Source organism: Medicago sativa, chromosome 4, assembly GCF_051527215.1.
Source record: "Medicago sativa cultivar Bolivia chromosome 4, Bolivia_mono, whole genome shotgun sequence".
Lineage (NCBI taxonomy): Eukaryota > Viridiplantae > Streptophyta > Magnoliopsida > Fabales > Fabaceae > Medicago > Medicago sativa.
This window is the reverse complement of record NC_140752.1, coordinates 37274607-37294013: the sequence shown is the minus strand read 5'-3', so window position 1 is coordinate 37294013 and position 19407 is coordinate 37274607. Positions and strand designations below refer to the sequence as shown.

Sequence of the window (19407 nt, the reverse complement as noted above, 5' to 3'; positions counted from 1 at the left end):
AATGCTAAAAAATAATTATAAAATAAACGGGCTACCCTTGGCCCGGTCGAGCTAGCCCGCAACGGGCTCGGGCTAAAAAAGCCCGGTTTTAAACGGGCCCAAATTTTTATGTCCAAGCCCTACGTTTTTTCGGGCTTTTGCGGGCCGGCCCGACAGGCCCGGCCCGTTTTGAAAGCTCTAACTATTACCATACATATTACCAAAGTTAACACGAACACCAGTTTTTCAAAGAAGTGAAATGATTATTACCATACATATTACTAAAGTTAACGCGTACACCAGTTTTTCAAAGAAGTGAAATGATTGTTACCAAAGTTAACACGAATGATTACCATATATATTAGCAAAGTTAAGGCGAACACCAGTTTTTCAAAGAACTGAAATGATTACCATTAACATTACCAAAATTAACGCGTACACTGGTTTTTCAAAGAACTGAAATGATTACCATACATATTACCATACACAATACATGATATATATTATATATAGTAATGACCAGGATATTTTAATAGCCAATCAAGCTACATCAAGTTGCCAATTTCATGACATGCACTAAATTATTGTTCCCAAAATGAGCAAATTTGAAGCGGACAGTGTCACCAGGTTTGTAACCACCTAACCTACAAAAGTTCCTCCATCCACCAACAATTTTCGTAATTTTCTCTGGTCGATTGGTCTTGATGACCGTACATTCCACAACTTCGCAATTTGATCCACATAGATTAAGACTTGTGAACCCTCTCGATCTAACGTAATCCCCAAATTCTTTATTGAAAATCTGAACAATAATTACAAATAATAGAACACAGTTTAATAATTGTTTTTAACAAGATATAGCTTTAAAAAAAACATCTTACCAATTGTGAGCTTATAGAAAGGTAGTCGGTCACAAGTACATTAAAGCATCTAGTCGTTCCATTCTTCGTACTAAGGCTATGAAATGTAGGGTATTGGGATGAATCTGTAAGGGTTTTCCCCTTCAATACCCAGAAGTTGTTATTCCCCAAATAGAATGCATGCAGCTCTTGTGTTCCTTCGATTGTAAAACCTTCCCTAAAAGATACCCAACCGTTTGTAATAATCGGTTTCATTTCGTTCTTCACCACTGTCACCAGATATGGATTATCGTTGTCATCGCTCAATATCCATTCATCCCCCAACTCATTGTAATGCTCCAAAACAAACTTTGGATCAATCTCTCCGTAGGGCTAGATAGTGAACAATCATGTTAACGACAAAACAAAATGATAAAACTTGATAAGAAACCATGTTTATTTCAATGGTTGCATAAGAAATGAAAGGAGTAAACTTACCTGATCTGGAACATATATTGTAGAGAATTGGCCTTGTACCACATAATTCATCATTCTATGAACTCAGGGATTGTCAAAGTATGATAATGAGTTATGGTGGTGTGCCCTGGTGTGCAGAAAATGATAATTCATTCAGTATAGTACCTTGTTAATAAAGCCCTCGGTCATAGAAGATGTTGTGTTAAATGAAGTTGGTGAACATAATATACGTCATATGTTATAGTTGTTGACATAATAAATTTTTACCAATCACTCACCTAATGCAAAGATGAATCATTTATGAGTGTAATCTTGGCTTTGTATTCACTCATTTTTGTATGGATTGAGTCTGAATAAATGGATATTAAAGGTAAATACAACGAACGTAACAAACCCATAGCATCAGACATCTTCCAACGTGCATGAAGTAATCACATTCAAAAATTCATTTAAACATACAGGTCTATCCCATACATAAAAACTACTTCTGTGACATACAAGAAGAAAATAGTAAGATCACCCTACCATCAACATACTAAGCCTTACACACTATTACTTACCATTTCATCTAAATGCTTCCAACCTTGGTTGATAATAACACCAACATACTCTACATCTACGTTATAAGTTTGTTGGAAGTTCATTGGGATTTTGGGATACTTATCAGTTGTGTAACTCAATCAAGTCATGTGTGTTAACTTATCATTCAGAATCGGAGCTGATCACAATTGGACTCTTCTTGTTGCTCATATGTTTATCTACCCCATCATAATTCTCAACAGCAATCATTTCATAGGTGTTATCTTCAGCATTCATTCAAGATTACTGTCATACCTGACGTCATATAACAATTAGAACCGGAGATGTACAAGTCAAGTCCACCCTGCATGATCTCCCACTTGGATGGTTTAACCACCCACATTCATCTACATCAATTTCATATCTCCATGCCTTGCAAAATGCTAGACAAATTTCAATTCTATCCTGTGATTATATAACATAAATGCACAGTTAGTTCACTCGTATCGTATCACTGGTATATATAGAATCTAATTGAAATGCCTTCAACAATTCATTAAGTTATGAATAACCAATAATGGTTTATGATTTGAAATTTATAATCATAAAATTTGCAGTGCCATATGGGGGGTAAATGATAGTTTGGAATGGCTTGTGAATTCCCTTTGATTTACTGCCTCTTGATCTTCTGAAAAACAGATATTGGTATTGATCAAATATTGTACATAACCTTACTAAATGATGTCAGTTATGAGGGACATGTATGTTAAGTTTTGTTTGTTGACAATTGTTTCCTTGTTGGGACCTAAATCAACATGTATGTCAATGCAAGCATATCAATTCACCTGTTTCAAATAACTCAACCTACCCACAACTCTTAATCTTTACTCATTAATCTATTAATCTATGCTGCGAATTGACAACAACCCATTGCTTCGTTTGGTACTAACAGACTCCCAACTCACACGCAACTGAAGCTGATGTTAATCCCCAACACAATCGTAACAAATCAATGATTTTAAATCGAAACCAATAACTAATTAAACAAACCAACTTTACCTTTTCGAAACTACATCCATTCAACGATGCGAGCTGAGAACAACGATCAAGGGAAGGCGAAAGATGCAAACTTTGGTCAAGACAGGATCGATTGTTGAAGGAAGAAGGCTGATTAATGAAGAATCAAACTTCGTCGGATCTTAATTTTTTGTTGAACGAAGAATCAAAAATCTTAATTTTAGGGATTTAGATCTTAATTTTGGGGATTTTGATGATTTCGATCTTAATTATTTCAGTAATGACATAATTAAAAGTAAATTGTTAAAAGAGTTTGATTAATGACGCAATATTAACTTGTTTCTTATATTTCATAAGTATTATTCAGCATTTTCCAAAAACATGACAATATTTAAAAAAAACCGATTGAAAACCTGCTAAATGAATTCATCCTGGCCAGTCAATATTTTAATATTATATCTAGGGCTGAAATCGATTTGAAAAAACTGATCCATGATGGATCATATTGGGCCACTGGTCCATATTAGAATTTGTCTTAAATGCAATCAAATGTAAGCAATTCTAAGCATTGTGAACAGTTTCTTGAAAGTTAAACTCAATATTGAAGATATTGATTTACCGATAAAATTCTCATAATTTTTTTCAATTACTACGGATATTTTATATAATGATTCTATAAATATTATATTATTTTCCTTTGTTTCTCAATATTTTCATAGAAATTAGTAAAATAATTGAATAATTTTTATGTAACCATTTAAATACAGAAAATAAAATTATAATTTTATAGTTATCAATAAAAAATAAGAAATAATTTGGAAAACATTTTCTAAACTTTTAAATCAGTGCTAACTAAATGTTATGCATTAAAAAAACATGTGAATAAGACAAATTGGACATTTCATTAAAAAATGTGATTATTTATACAACTCTAAGCCAATGAAAGATCATAAGTGGAAGGAAACTAAAGAAATCCAATTACAATTTTATTTGCTTTCATTGAAACTAGGATTTTAATTTGGGAGCAGGAAGTGGAGTGCCATCTAAGAAATGTTTAATCAAAGCAAGAGCTCTTGCTGGTTGGTAACTTGGCACTTGATGCCCTGCTTCTCTCACTGTAGCAAATGTTAAGTCTCCCTTGTATACTTGTGTATATCCACCAACCTGTTTCAAACAAAGCTTTTTATAAGAACCACACTCTTAAATGTATACTCCATCCGATCCTATTTATAAGAGACATTTTGGTCAACAAAAATTAATGTATCTGATCCAAATTTTGAATCAGATACATCAACTTTTATTGACTCAAAAGTCGCTTATAAATTGGACCAAAGGAAGTACTACATTTCAAAAGCTATAAATTATCATAAAAAATGTCAAGACAACCACATGATTATTCCTTCATTTCAATTGTTTAGTCTTGCTTGATATGAATACTACATTTTTGAAAAGCTAGAGTGTAAATAACAAGTTTTGAAATTACCTCTCCATAAGCCAACCAAGGGTACCACCTAGTTTTAATGGGAAGGTTCATCTTCTTAATTGAATTCTTAGTTGATGTAACAGGAACCCTTCCATCTGTGTCACCACTGCATAAAAAAAAACATTAAAAACATACTCTTTTCGATTATTATTTTTGTTAACGTATGAAATTCACTAGGATTCTACTCGATCACGAGGATCTAACTTCTAAGTTTGTATTTGATGTGCGACCTATTGTCAAAGTAATGTTATTCGTACAAATTTTATTAGGAAATCCGAGTTGATATGATAAAGAGATCACAAGTACAACAACTATAATAAAAACATTCGAAAATATAAACTTCGTCTGATGTATTGAAGAAAAAACATTAGAAAATGTGTCGATATTAGTTTTTTTCGTCAAATATTATATAAAAATTAATATAGCTAGTGTGTTGCTGTCAATTTTCTTCAAATATGATAGAAAAGAGGGAATGAATTTTAACCTGAAAATCCAAACCCTAAGGCCACTATTGAGGAATTCATGTAAAATGGGAAGGACTGTTGAAGAGCTATCAACCCAATGTCTAATGACTACACTGCAAGGACTCCATTCATATTTGAGTTTGGTGACATTAGCATGAAGGGCCTCTTGAACATCTTTTCTATTTAGATAGGCAGACACATAAGACTCACCACATGGATCATTCACAATCTGTAAAATAAATAAACAAGGTACATTAATTAGTTTTATTCATCGGATACGACACATATCTGACATCAGGACACACCTAATCTAAGAAGTATATATGCTTCATAGAAAACACTAGAAGCATAAGTAAAATGTAGAATACTCTTCATCTTTTATTTATTTTAATATTTTTTTTTAACAATACTTATTCTTATATATTATAGTCAAAATGACATGTGCGTCGCACGGGTCAAAAGTCTAGTTTTTTTAAACCAAATAGACCAAATATTTCATAATTTATAAATTATCTAGAAAGTAAACTGGATTAGAATATACGTAATTGGGACTAAAACTGTGTTAACCCAAATTAGTAGAGAAATAATGAAATTTGAAGCTTACAGAGTACTTTTTGGGCCTGGTTGTGAGATTGTCATTTTTGCAAACTGGTGCATAAATGTTATATAAATTAATGAATGCAAGATCTTCATTAACTTCTTCAGCAACTGCATTGCATTCTTTTGAGAGTTTCTCTGATGAGAAATCACAGACATTTTTTATATCATAAGCTGCTTCGTCTGAGATGATAGCATGACTAGCAAGATAATCATACATTGCTGGTGAGTCTGTCTGGTCATTGATTACTGCATTCCCTATCTGCATAACATTAAAAAGAATATTGCATATGATAAAACTATAATAAAAATCTTAATCCTTTATTAATCTACTCATTTTGTTTTATTTTTAATTGTATTTTTTAAACTTGAACAAATATTTTAAAAAATAATAAATCTATTTTTGAAAATAAATGTGATCAACAAAAGTTATAATGACTCAAGTGGACCAAAAAATGATGGAATATTTATGGTCCACAAAGGACCAAAATTCTTCTTTGATCCTTATAGCATAACCACCATGACAATGACAAATTTAAGGTGTTTCATAGCTCAAATAAAGAAGAGCTCAAAGGGACCACTTATCATATAACTACTCATTTGTCCACCTATTTTAAATTTTTAAAAGTATATTTTTTGAAGGGTATTTTTTTTTCACCTATTTTGTTATCCAAAAGTTTACTTATGGACAACTTTATTGTAAATAAACTTTCAAAAAATATATGTGTAGTAAAAAAAAAAAAATAGGGGTGTGAGAAATCGCTCCCATTGAATACCAACACTCTACTAAAGAAATGACCCAACAACAAAATGATTTTTATTTTCACATACTAAAATTCTACAATTTAAATGGCCCGGATAAAAATTATATAAATAATGATATTATAAAACATTTTTGTATGTGTCCTTCCAAATTTTTTATATTCTTTCCTATGAAGCAATATGTGTGCTGACTTTTTAGCCAAATTTAAAACAAAGTCCACTCGTGATTTCATGCCTATTCTTGATCATTCAATTGAGCTTCGCTTACTTCTTATAACAAATAGTATAGGTGTTACTTATCTGCATGACCATTAATTTTCTTCCCTAGTTTTTTTTGTTTTGTTTTTGCTTTCCTTTTCTCATGTAACCCAAAAAAAATTCTTTCTTGTTACTTCATGATCAATCATCATCACACATCCTTTCAAAAACAAATCATTCATCACACATCTCTCTCACTTTCTCTCTTTTATTTATTCTTTCTAATATAACTTTCTTTTTTATACATCACACCCGCATTCAAAAGAAGTTAATAAGCCAATCATGAGCCATAAAAAAACTAAAATCTTGGACCCACACCCAAAAAAGTAGTGGCTGACCATGGACCAACAGAATTATGAACACAACCAATTTTAAGCCTTCTTTCTCCATCATCATGGAAACAACAAGACTTTTCTCCTCATTTGAAAAAGGTTATTCATACTGCTTTAGTAAGAGGATATATTTGTTTTTAACATGATAAATAATATTTAAAAGAGTTTAAAAAGAATAATTTATGATATGTTAGGAAACTATTTTACCTTACTTTTTTATATGTATAATTTTTTGGACATTGATTTTACTGAGTACTATTTTTTAAAGAGTCTAGCGACAAAACCACGTTAAATAAGAGAGACATTGCCAGTTCAAACATCTATTCCAATATATCAAATGTCTCTATTGGCTTTAGTTTTTTACTATTAAAGGGACCAACCTTAAAAACAATTTCTCCGTGCATTTCTTTTTTGAGGGAACATATACACATTTGTTGAATACATGCTTAATTAATTAATTATATATATATTTTTTTTGACAAAGCTTGATTAAACTATTGTAACATATGACTTTTCTAACTGTAAAGAAAACATGTTAATTAAGAATGAGGAAGTCACAGCACATACCAAGATTCCTTTGAGGTTGATGATTGTCTTTGTCTTTTTGTTATGATAAAGAATGGTATGTGCAAGTTGAGGAACATAATGTCCAGCATAACTTTCTCCAGAAATATAGAAATCTCTATTTTTATATTCTGGAAACCTTTCCAACCAATTTACCAAAAATAAATAGTTGTCTGCAGCTGTTTTCTTGTCTCCATTAGTACTATAATCTGATGAAATGTTTGAATAAGAAAATCCTACTCCAACAGGTGACTCCAAGAACAAAACATTTGCAGCTTCAAAACCCAATTGAGTCATTAATTAGTTAGGTACTTAATTAAAATAATTTATTTTGCTATAGAGTAAAAAGGTAAATAAAAAACAATTTGGTTAATATATGTTTACTCATAATATTAGCGGTTTTTGGTTTACCTCCTATAAAAAAAATTGTTTAGATTTTAACCCTGTAATTTGAAGATTCTTTGGTTTTGGACCTTCATGAATTTTGATGGTACAAAATCGATGATATGACAAGGGGAGTAAACCGAAATTCTCTTAAACTATAGAAGACGAAAATACCTTAAATTTCAAAATTCGATGCCATGAAGGTCCAAAACCAAAAAAAATTCAAATTATAGGGTTAAAATCTAAACAATTTTTTCTACAAGGGGTAAATAAAAAATTGCTAAATATTACAGGGAGTAAACATATATTAACCAAAAATAATTTAATAGATTATATATATTTTTTATATACCATAGTTCCATGAGTATCTATTATGGTGTAGTGTTTTGCCGTCACTGTTTACTCTGAAAGGTCCCAATTCTTGCATTGCTCCATAGGCTAGAGATGAACATCCGGGACCTAAAAATTGAAATGATAACGTATGTAATTAGCCACACAATGATGAAAATTTAATTACTTTTGTCTCAAAATTAAAATTTAATTCTAAAGTTTATATAATTATTCTTGTGCCCACAAGGCAACTAGCATGATACTACCCGGATTGGACTTGTGTGACATTATGTCACGGTGACATTATGTCTGGGCCACACAAAGGTGGTGTGTTGTGTGGCCCAGATTTGTTGTATGTGTTGTGTGGCCCAGATATTGTGTGGCAATGTGTGTTGTGTGGCCTAGATTTAATGTCACCGTGACATAATGTCACACAAGTGCTGTCCCTTTCTACCACCATAAACAAACACGTGTGGCTCACAATTTGATAACATAAAAGAAAAAGTGAAGTGATATTTGAACAATCAATTTTATATAACCTTTGCGACAACCATTTTTTCTCTATTTTTATTGGATAAAAACAATTGAGAGAAAAAGAAAAGGAGAGAGAATAAAAAACATGTGAGTATGAGAGATGAGTTGTTTCAAAGGTTGTCAAAAAATGGTGATACAAATATCATTCCTCTTTGTAATTCATCACAGATGTAAATGTTTAACGGTACTTGAAAAAAGAAAATAATCATTTTTAAATTACATTAATTTTTTTTGAAAGGATTTTCAATTACATTATTGTTAGCTTATGTATTTGTTCTCATACACCAATTCTTTACAATCTTGATCAATCTAATTAATAATTGATGTAGCACCTTCATGAAAACCCAATAACGTGTTGACAATCAAAGATGATAGTGATGGAAAAGGAATCAGAGGTCTATATTGGATGTATTTGCATGTTTTGTTGACCATGTTCTTTAGTATATGTAAATGATGTTTCCTTTAAAATGTGATAAAGAAGACAAAGAATTTTTTTAACATGTGCAGGCCAGTGGTCACACTATACTATAGGACTTTCAAATTAAATAAAGCACAAAAATAGTTGTCACATTAATAAAAAAAAATAATAAAAAAAAATAAATAAATAAAAAAAGTTGTCACATTAATTTCAGGACACTTCAACAACCAACAAGGTACATTATGAACAAAGACTAGTCAAATTTAATAATAACAATGGATAGATTATTTTTACCTCCATTGAGCCAAAGAAGAAGGGGAAGTGTTTCTTTAGAATGCTGAGCTTCAACAAAGTAATAGTAAAAGGCTCTACCACCCAATTTATCCAATTTGACATACCCTCCAAATTGAGAGAATTTCACCAAGGGTTGCCCTGGAAGACTCTTAATCCTATCTTTCTCTTTGAGACCCTCTTGAGAATGAACAATGGCATCCTCATGCACAATTTCTTGTACCTCAAATTCACTCCTATCAATTTGTGAATTTCCTCTGTATTTTTCCTTGTGAAGATTGTCAAGAGCTTTAACTTGTTGGTTTCCATGGATTTCAATCACAAAATATGAAAGAATTAGAAAGGATAGAAGAAGAGAATAACTAATTGCTTTTCTCATTGTGTTTTTATTTGTTGTGTCTTTCTATGAAGATTCACTAGGGGAATGAAGGTATATATGAAGGTGAGAACTTAAAAGTATGAGGATTATGAGGTATATAAATCCAAAAAGTAGCTAGCTGTTTCATGTAACTATCATATTGTAGAATAGAGAATAATTATAAAATGATATTTATTTTTTTGAAATTAGGAAACCAAGATGGGGCAAGATTGGGTAGCCCCCCCAAAATTGATATGATAAGGATATGAATCAACTTGGGCATTAAGAGTTTGTTCTTGGCTACCAATCATGTTAGGAGGCCACGTGAGTGGATTTTCTTGGAAATATATAGTACAAAAACTATTCATGTGTGTATCCCCTAAAAAAAAGTCTATGTATGTTCCATAATTCCACTCTTGTGAGTCTAAAATTTGTCGACAAGGATCTATAACTAATATGAAAATAAATGTCCGTTGAATTTACCATTTTACCCCTAGGAGGGGTATTTTGGTAAATTAATTATTAGAAGGTTTTTTTTTAGGGTTGGCATTTGAATTTCCATTTTTGCCCCTAACCAATTTTTTTAATTATTTTCTAATTTTTATATTTTTAATAACTTTTAATTATTTTCCAATTTTTATATTTTTAACTATTTTTCAATTTTTCCTCCCAAATTCAGTTGCTTCTACATTGCCGTTGTGGGAGATTAAGGTATCGTTTGACCCGACTTTTTTCAAACTTCTCTACATTTTTAAGGAGAAGTTAGACCGAATACAATATCAATTAAGTACTTACCAAAAAAAGTACTTTTTTTGAACGCATAAAATTGAATGGAATGAGCTTTGACCAGAAGCTGTTGAATGTTACTTTAAAAAACTACTTCTCGACAATTTATTTCACAAGCACCTCTTTTCAACTCACTCTGGGAACCTTTTCTTTATTTTTTAATATTATATTTCAATATGTTTTTTTCTTCCATTTAACTTTATTTTTTTTAACAGTTCCATTAATTTTTTAAGGAGGTTCCATTTAATTTTATTACCTTTTTTTCAAAGGAATTTTATTATCTTTTTATCACTTATATATTTAATTTCAATATCGTTTAATCATCACAATCTCACAAATATTTTTATTCACGCTGTCATTTAATGATCCCAAATATTTTTATCTCCTTTCTTCAACCTCGCGAATATATACACACATTAACGTTTAGAGTAATATTTTATGTCCGTCTGTTTGTTTTTTTGTTACGCTAATGCATATAATTTTTTTAGTGTTGCTTGGTTGAGTGCTACCTCACCAATTTTTTTTAACTATTTTCCAATTTTTATATTTTTAAAAACTTTTAACTATTTTACAATTTTTTATTTTTAACTATTTAAAACTAAGTTGATGGTTCATGGTTTTTAAGGTTTATATTTTGACATATTACAATGATTCACAATTATCCGTCATTTTACCATCTATCCTTTCAATGTAATCTTCCAGACTGAATATTACTAAGCATATGTGAAGAGACTGAATATTACTCAGCTGATATTACTTTTTTGACGTCAAAGAGATTTTTTATTTTTTAACGGTCAAATGATTAATAACCAAGTTCCTACACAAGACGCTAAAGAGTTTAATGTGTTTCTTTCGTTCATTTTGTGTCATGTAAATATTGGTGTTAATCCCTTTTTAGTAACTCTATGACAGTAGCGCTCACTTTTATAATTTTAACTAATTTATAATTTATGATGTTTTCCTGCTCTTGATAAAGCTTTAATAAATATTTTGATAAAGATTTATAATTTTTGTGCAATATTCATTAATTTGTTCATTTTTTCTTCGGAACAATTTTTTTACAAAATACGTTACTGAACCCCATGCCTTAGACTATGCATCACAAATATTTGGATTATGCGACCTTCATTCTCAAATTTACGAAGAATGGTAATATTCCGTAATTTGAACATCTCTTCTTTAAAATAAGCTTTTTAAAAGTGCCTATAATTCACATGAAAGGACTCGATACTAAATTGCAGTTAATATCTGTCTTTGCTGTAGATCATGTGAAATGATTTATATACGTTGAAACTGAAAGGCAAAATGATAAAAATCAAGTAGAGAGGCATTCAACTATCTATCTGATTCAGAAGTTTGTTCACCTGAAAGGACTGAATACTAAATTGCAGTTAATATCTACCTTTGCTGTAGATCATGTGAAAGGAGTTATATACGTGGTACTAAATTGCAGTTAATATCTGCCTTTGCTAGGGGTGGCAAAAATACCCATGCTCATGGGTACCCGTGGGTAAAATCCGTCACTGGTATGGAGCGGGTAGCTAAACAGGTATCCACGGGTATAATAAATGGGTATTTAACTACCCATTATTATATGGACACAGACACGGATTGGATTGTATCCATACCCACGGGTACCCATACCCGATAATAAATTAAGTAAATTACTAATATATCTTTATATATCATATCTAATTACTTAAAGTTGGTACCTTATTGAAGAAAATTTTACCGCCCACCTAAAAATCCTCAATAATAACCTATTTTTATTTTAAATTTTTTTAATTCATCTTATTAAGTTCACCGTTTCAACTTCATTCACATCATAAAACATATAGATTATATAAGAATCATGAATTTTCTATGAATTATGTATGATTTATGAAATTTTGAGTGGATTATGTATGGATGTTTAAAAGTTGAAGTTTTTTGGTAATTAAAAAAAGTTATTATTTGTACCAAAAAATAAATAAATTCAAAACTCCATGGGTACCCATGGATACCTCAATACCCACGGGTACCCGTATAGTGGGTACCCACGAGGATACGGGGCAGGCACGAGTATCATATTTATCCAACGGGGCGGGGACAGATATCATATTATCCGTACCCATGAGTATCAATTGACATTTGCTGTAGATCATGTGAAAAGATTTATATACGTTGAAGCTAAAACACAAAATAATATAAAGTAGGTAGAGAGGCTTTCAGCTATCTGTCTGATGCAGAAGTTTGTTCACCTGAAAGAACTGGATACTAAATTGCAGTTAATACCTGCCTTTGTTGTAGATCATGTGAAAGGATTTATATATGTTGAAGCTGAAAGTCAAAATGATATAATCAGGTAGCTTTGGTAATAGGGGTTTCATTGGTTTATAGATAGATATCAATTATTACTGGAAAAGTGTTTCTACCGTTGACTAAATATGTTTTCATTTGTTACTCGTGATCAAGCCATTTTGAAGATTTAATTTTGTAATCCGTAATGCAAGAGTACTCTAAATATTATATTATGGTTTATAATTATCTATCATTTCGCAATCTATCCTTCCAATATAATATTTTGTCAAATACGTTACTGACAAAATATGAAACACGTTCAACTTTGGCAGAATCATGAGGTTACAAATCGCAATTTCAAGAAACAAGCAAAACAAACCAAAATTGGTACTACCCAAGAAACCAAAATTTTCATGACCAGTTGTCAAATTCAAATCTCATATTAAACACAAAAAGAATAAGGGAAACGGAAATTGTGTGAAACATGCAGTGAGATGATAGCAAGGTCATAATGGTTGTGTAGTTATAAGAGAGATACAAAACACATATATGAATTGGTGTTTTGAATTTGGATTTATAAATATTTATATGGATTTTGTTGTTTTGATGGTTTGTCCAAAAAACATGTATGTCACTCAACAATAAGAGTTATAATTGATTAGTAATTTGTAGTTGGTGCTGGAAAATACAGAATTGCGAGACTGAAATTTGATATGTCCATAACAGAATCAAGGCATGACATTTTGGATATCAATGGAAGCAAACATGGTAAACTAACTTAAACCCTAAACTAACCTAAACCCTAAAATTTGATATGTCCATGACAGCATCAAGACATGACATTTTGGATATCAATGCAAGCAAACATGGTAAACTAACCTAAACACATTTTTAGGAAGAAGAATAATTGGTATAAAAGAGATTAACCAAGATTAGAAACCAATTCCAGCAAACCCAAAGTGCTGCTAATCATTTAATCAAAATAAACTAATCTTCATCAAATGCATTCAGATGAAGTCCAAATGTCCAATTCCAGTAAACCCAAACAATAAAAACCCAGAGAACGTCTATAGTAATAATAAATACCTGACTCAATACATATGTTTGCTTGCATAAACAACCAAATTGAGGATTAAATTGTAATTGAACTAAAAATCGATCATAAAACTGAAAAGCCAGTCTTCACCTCTTGAAGAAGATGACAGTTTTTGCAGAGATGGTTGATGGATGGGCGATCGATGAAATTACCAGTTAAATTAATCTTGCGGAGTTTGGGAAGTGCCAAGAGTCGGTCATTTAGCACAAAATCTTCATCATCAGAAATAAAGGGATAAGTGAGTTTGAGCTCTTCAAGGAAAGGGAAACAATCAGCGACGAAGAAGAGATCCTTCCCGTAAATACGATTCATTCTAGAACAAGTGAAAGATGTCAAATTATTTCCTAGCCTTTTGGACAGAGCGAGTAACCCCTCTGTGGGAATATCGCTTTTAGGGCTGGAGAGAGAAAGAGATTTGATGTGTGATAAATTAGGGAAAGTTGATATGTTGGTGAGAAGCTCGTTGAATTGAATTTGAGATATTTTGGAGGAGAGATTGAAGTTGATGGATTTGAGATTAGGGAACTTTTGGAAGACGGACTGAACGGAAGAGATAGTTTTATCTGTGATTGTGATGGAGATTCGGTGACGATTAATGATGGTGAGAAACTGTTTCGAGACAACGGACAGATTTTTGAAGGAGTCTTCGGGGTTGTCGCTGCTGTTTAGGATTTTGGTAAAGATGCGCAGCCATAACTCCTCTGGTAAATATGAACACTTTTTTGTTTCCGTCGCCATTCTTCTTTTTGGAACACTCGATCTGGATGCTGCTTCCGCCGATTGTTACCGAAGCAATTTAATATAGTCTTACGATTGTTTGTTTCTCTCCGCAGAGAAGGATAAAAGTGAGGAGAAGTAGAAGAACAAGATGCTATTGGGCGTTTTTAACGTGGAACGCAAGAAAGAATTAGGGTTATCACTTTTAAAAATCTTTTTTTGGCAATTTTTTTAGGCCCAATTGCTATTGTTTAACCATCGTGGCCATTCATTCAAAATGAAGAATGATGAATTAATTTCAAATGTTGCCAAACCATTTTTTTTTTTATGAAGGAAAATGTTGCCAAACCAAATTAAATTTTAGGGGTCAGGGCTTATGGCCCTCTCTATAATAAAAACAATTAGGGTTTAAAAAAGTTTTTATCATTGTAAATATAGTGAATTTTAGTTTAATTTCTCATAAAAAAAATTTGAGGGAAAATTTGAGTTTTTTTTTTTTTTTGTGGCCGGGGTTTGAACCTCGGATTAAATTTTAGGGGTCAGGGCTTATGGCCCGATCTCTATAATAAAAACAATTAGGGTTTAAAAAAGTTTTTATCATTGTAAATATAGTGAATTTTAGTTTAATTTCTCATAAAAAAAAATTGAGGGAAAATTTGAGTTTTTTTTTCGGTGGCCGGGGTTTGAACCTCGGACCTTGCATATATTATGCATTGTCCCTGCTAACTAAGCTAAGTTCACGATGACTTCTCATAAAAAAATGTTAAATATTTTTTAATCTTTCTGCATAAACACATTTTCAGTCTCTATTTTTTTTTGGAAACAAAGGGGCCTAAGCCCGAGAAAAGAGAAAACTAAACAGAGATGACTCTAGGGGTCGTTATCCCCATAAAATCAACTAACACCAGATAACTAAGCCTAGCTGGACACTACTCACACACACACAACCCAGGCGCATGCTCACAACCCATGTTTTCAAGAGTGTCTGCACACGAATTCGCCCCACGGTAAGCACGGCCGACCCAAAACAAGAGCATCCAGGCCCATGGCATAGGGCCTCTAATTTTTGGGGGCCTAATTTTTTATTTTTTTTTATATACAAGGTCTGAAGAAAACGATTATATACAGGTCGCGTACATCAATTTTACGTAATCTTACATTGGTCTAGTTGTTGGGGAGAGTATTACTTGGTGTGATGACCTGGGTTCAACACCTATGTATTGTGTTTTTTTGTTTTATTTTCTTTATTTTTTTTTAACATGGGAGGAGATTTGTATTTGGGGCCTAATTTCTCCCCCAATTTAGCCTCCAAAAAAAATATATAATTATTCTTCTTTAAATTATAACAGGGCCTCTGAATTGTTGAAGACGACCCTGACGATAAGAATGACAAATCTTCACTTCCCACTCCAGAGCAAGCAATCAGCAAATTTCTTGAATGAGACGCCAACCAACAACACTTCCATCCTTAGTTGTCTGCTGCAGGGTATGCACCACCACACTAGAATTTTTTCAGTCTTAGTCTCTTTTAATATTCTCTTCGATTTCTGTTCCTCTAAATTTTCAGTTTTAAATTTTAGTTCATGCTATTTTACAAAAGTTAACATTTTAAGTTTCAAGCGATTTTTTTAAGGATTACAAACATTTTTTTATGACATATAATTGATAATACCTTAAAATATCATTAGTTTAATAATTTAACTATATAATATTTAATTTTATCTCTCTTTCAAAAAAAAATTATTTAATTTTTATTAATTTACTATAATTTCAAATTAAAGATTAAATAGTTGAATTATTAAGCTAGTGATATTTTATGGTCTTATCAACGACATGTCATAAAAAAGGCCGTTTGAAACATGAAATGTGAAATTTTGTGAAAAGGCAGAGACCAAAATTGAAAACTAAAAATTTAGAGGGACCAAAAGTAAAAGAAATTTTTTGGAAGGACAAAATAGAGGGACTAAATATATATTTAAGCATAAGAAAATGACATATTTGCCTTCCCTTAAAAAATTTCAACACATTATTTTAGTCTTTACAAAAATCAAATTTGCTTAATTTAAACTTTTTTATTATTATATTTTCTTTTACTTCTCTCTATGTCTGATTTTTCAAATATTTTTCTAATTTCTTTTCTCTTTTAACTTTTCTTATTTCTCTTATGTATTTATTATCTGATTTCCATCATCTTCTTTATATTTTCACTCACATCAAAGAATATCCAATATTTTATCAATGTTTACTAATGTAAAAAATATCTTCGTTGTACATTATTAGTATGGACTCAGAAACTTTATTTGAATTTATATTATTGAATATATATATATATATATATATATATATATATTAGCAAAGTTATAACTAAAAAGTGAAAATCACACCTTGAGGTGTGCGTTGCTAAAAGACACCTTCATGGGTGGCTTCTAGCAAAACCCTATATATATATATATATATATATATATATATATATATATATATATATATATATATATATATATATAATATGAGACAAATATATAAAAAAAATATATGGGGACATAAAAAGTTTTACCCGTTGACATACGCACATAAAATCTACAACATACACGATGCAAATATTTTAATAGATTTTCACATATTAAATAAATAATTATATTATAAAAATACTACATTAATATTGATATTTTAAAAATACTCATAAGTTTTCAAAATGTTAATATAACTACTTTATATATCAATTACAAAGCAAATTGATATTTTAAAAATACTCATAAGTTTTCAAAATGTTAATATAACTACTTTATATATCAATTACAAAGCTCAACGAATTAGACAGTAACATATTTTGTTGTTTATATTTTGTTCGCAATCAGTCCACTCTCTATTTTGAAGGGTGATTCTGTTTCTGTTGTTGGAGCTGCTCATAAGAAAGTAACTTTTTATGTTCATTTTGTGTCTAATTTTATGCCTTTTTATCTGCAATCAATGTAGGAATATTTTTTGTTTACTTTGGTTTCTTCTGTTTATAGTGTGGTAATAGAATCATATAAAGCAGAGCTTCTGAAGTATCGAAGCAATTTTCAGAAACTTCGGAAGCAAAATGCAGAACTTGCACTTGCTAATACTCAAATGACGCGGGTACTAATAACTATAGTGCAAGCCGACAAAGACATCTGAAGAGAAGAAAATTGAATGTATGGAATTAATTGTGTAACAGAAAGTTAAACTTTCAGTCATTTCTATGAGAGCTTGATAGTGCCATATTTTTTGTTCTTACAGTTGCATTTAAACTGTTTGACCTTTGGAAGACTGGATACATTGAGCATAGCGAGGTGAGTATCCTTTAACCTTTCTATTGTTCATCATTTTCCCTTTAGGATTGAGTAATGCAGCTTTGGCAAAATCACATGGCAGTAGAATTAAATTTGTTGACAATCTGTGTTAATTTACCCTTTAGGAGATAGAGTGCGGGTTTGGATTCACGCTGAATTTGGCAAACTCACGTTGATTTTGGTGAAATTTTGAAGTGTAGTTTTAGTTAAAATCGCCGTGATTCTGCCAATGCTGTCCCCAAAACCAAACCTGCATAGAATCAATTTATGTCTTCATCATAGTATTTATTATATGTTTCAGATAAAGATTGACATAATTATGGATATGTTAGTAAAGAAATAAATAATGCAGTTGAAAATTTGAAAACGCTCCTATAAAAAGTGACATCAAAATCTCTAAATGGTCTTATATTTAAGGACAGAGAAAGTAGTAGTTTTTTGTGTGAATGCTCCTTCTCATGTAACTTTAGTAGTTATAGACTACGGTTAAATTTATGCATTTTATTCTAACTTTTTGAGTGTCTTATGAACCTTTTTTGTACATAATGGCATACTGAAGTTGAAGGAGATGGTCTTGGCTACTTTGATTGAATCAGAAGTTACAGTTTCAGACGATATTGTTGAATCCATTATGGAAAAGGTTCTTAACCATATGAAACCATACATTTATCCTCCTTCAATTTCTATAGTTTCCTCATTTTCATTCTTTTCTCTTATACTTCTTTCTTGGCCTGATCTTTTTTAGACAATGAAGGAGGTTGACTCAAAAGGAGATGGGAAGATTGATATGGAAGAGTGGAAAGAGTATGCAGCAAAGAATCCTTCTCTTCTTAAGATCATGACTCTGCCATATCTAAAGTAGGTTTCTTTTATATTCAATGAAACTTAATCTTTATATAATGTGCCAAAATGTTAATATTTACTTTATACAATAATATCTTAGAAATTTGGATCATATAACACAATTTTACAAAACTAACTTGCAAGGTCACGATTAACTCTCACTTATAAAAACATGAACATGACCACAACACCCACATTTTATCCATCGTGTGGAACTTCTGTCACACTCTTCTCACGCTTAAGACTGAACATTTAAAATATGACTCAAGTGGTATGATGATATGGTGATCTGGTAGTAGATGATCCATAAATGTTAAATAGATTCTGATATCATTTTAGAAATTTGAGTTAAGTGTAACTCAACTTCATAAAATCAAATTGTAAGGTGATGACTGCCTCCACTTAAGTATGTTGAAACAAAGTGGATTTTGTACAATGCCTCTAAAGTTTTGATGATAGCAAAGTATTGTAAAACAATTGGATATGCTAATATGTGTTCAAGTGTGCAAGACCATAAATTAAAATTTGCTAAGTTCTGAACATATACGAGAGCATCTGAAGCATAAAAGAAGCTAAAGACCTTGTAGAAGATATGAAGAAAGGTCAACGAGAAGTCAACTTTTGGATCAGAATAAAGTCAACCAGAATTTGGAGCATCAACATCTGAAGACATCAGACTTTAGAATTCAAATGAATCAATGCAAAGACAGAGTCTATGTTCATTTAAGGATGTGTGTTACCTTTCTTAAATTCTTATATTGCAAG

The 19407-nt window shown here is 31.1% G+C and overlaps 2 protein-coding genes and 3 long non-coding RNA genes across 5 annotated transcripts; 1 reads left to right on the top strand and 4 right to left on the bottom strand.

The window, feature by feature from the left end:
* Positions 1 to 365: 365 nt before the first annotated feature.
* LOC146929158 (uncharacterized) lies at positions 366 to 1198 on the bottom strand. The gene is made up of 2 exons (XR_015008242.1): positions 861 to 1198; positions 366 to 781 (listed from the first exon to the last, which is right to left on the bottom strand). It is a non-coding gene; the product is annotated as an uncharacterized LOC146929158 (long non-coding RNA).
* Positions 1199 to 1335: 137 nt separating this feature from the next.
* On the bottom strand, positions 1336 to 3157 carry LOC146929157 (uncharacterized). Its single transcript, XR_015008241.1, has 3 exons — positions 2874 to 3157; positions 2130 to 2279; positions 1336 to 1422 (listed from the first exon to the last, which is right to left on the bottom strand). It is a non-coding gene; the product is annotated as an uncharacterized LOC146929157 (long non-coding RNA).
* A 557-nt stretch (positions 3158 to 3714) lies between these two features.
* On the bottom strand, positions 3715 to 9692 carry LOC146929156 (serine carboxypeptidase-like 40). The gene is made up of 7 exons (XM_085701214.1): positions 9252 to 9692; positions 8027 to 8134; positions 7295 to 7566; positions 5383 to 5637; positions 4799 to 5007; positions 4315 to 4420; positions 3715 to 3995 (listed from the first exon to the last, which is right to left on the bottom strand). Exons 1-7 carry the CDS (start codon positions 9625 to 9627, stop codon positions 3837 to 3839), a joined length of 1485 nt encoding a protein of 494 aa, XP_085557340.1. The 5' UTR covers positions 9628 to 9692; the 3' UTR covers positions 3715 to 3836.
* A 4139-nt stretch (positions 9693 to 13831) lies between these two features.
* LOC146929155 (uncharacterized) lies at positions 13832 to 14506 on the bottom strand. Its single transcript, XM_085707230.1, has one exon. The coding sequence runs from the start codon at positions 14504 to 14506 to the stop codon at positions 13832 to 13834; it is 675 nt and encodes a 224-aa protein (XP_085563356.1).
* A 2844-nt stretch (positions 14507 to 17350) lies between these two features.
* LOC146929154 (uncharacterized) lies at positions 17351 to 18657 on the top strand. Its single transcript, XR_015008240.1, has 5 exons — positions 17351 to 17398; positions 17497 to 17661; positions 17747 to 17799; positions 18359 to 18439; positions 18545 to 18657. It is a non-coding gene; the product is annotated as an uncharacterized LOC146929154 (long non-coding RNA).
* Positions 18658 to 19407: the final 750 nt, after the last annotated feature.

Bases quoted from the DNA above. Each gene is read 5' to 3' on its own strand.
- LOC146929156 (XM_085701214.1), bottom strand. From the start codon at position 9,627: ATGAGAAAAGCAATTAGTTATTCTCTTCTTCTATCCTTTCTAATTCTT. The intron at 8,135-9,251 runs GTAAAAATAATC...TTCAATTTTTAG, and splicing joins TCTTCTTTGGCTCAATGGAG to GTCCCGGATGTTCATCTCTA. The intron at 5,638-7,294 runs GTATGTGCTGTG...AATGTTATGCAG, and splicing joins TCAACCTCAAAGGAATCTTG to ATAGGGAATGCAGTAATCAA.
- LOC146929155 (XM_085707230.1), bottom strand. From the start codon at position 14,506: ATGGCGACGGAAACAAAAAAGTGTTCATATTTACCAGAGGAGTTATGG.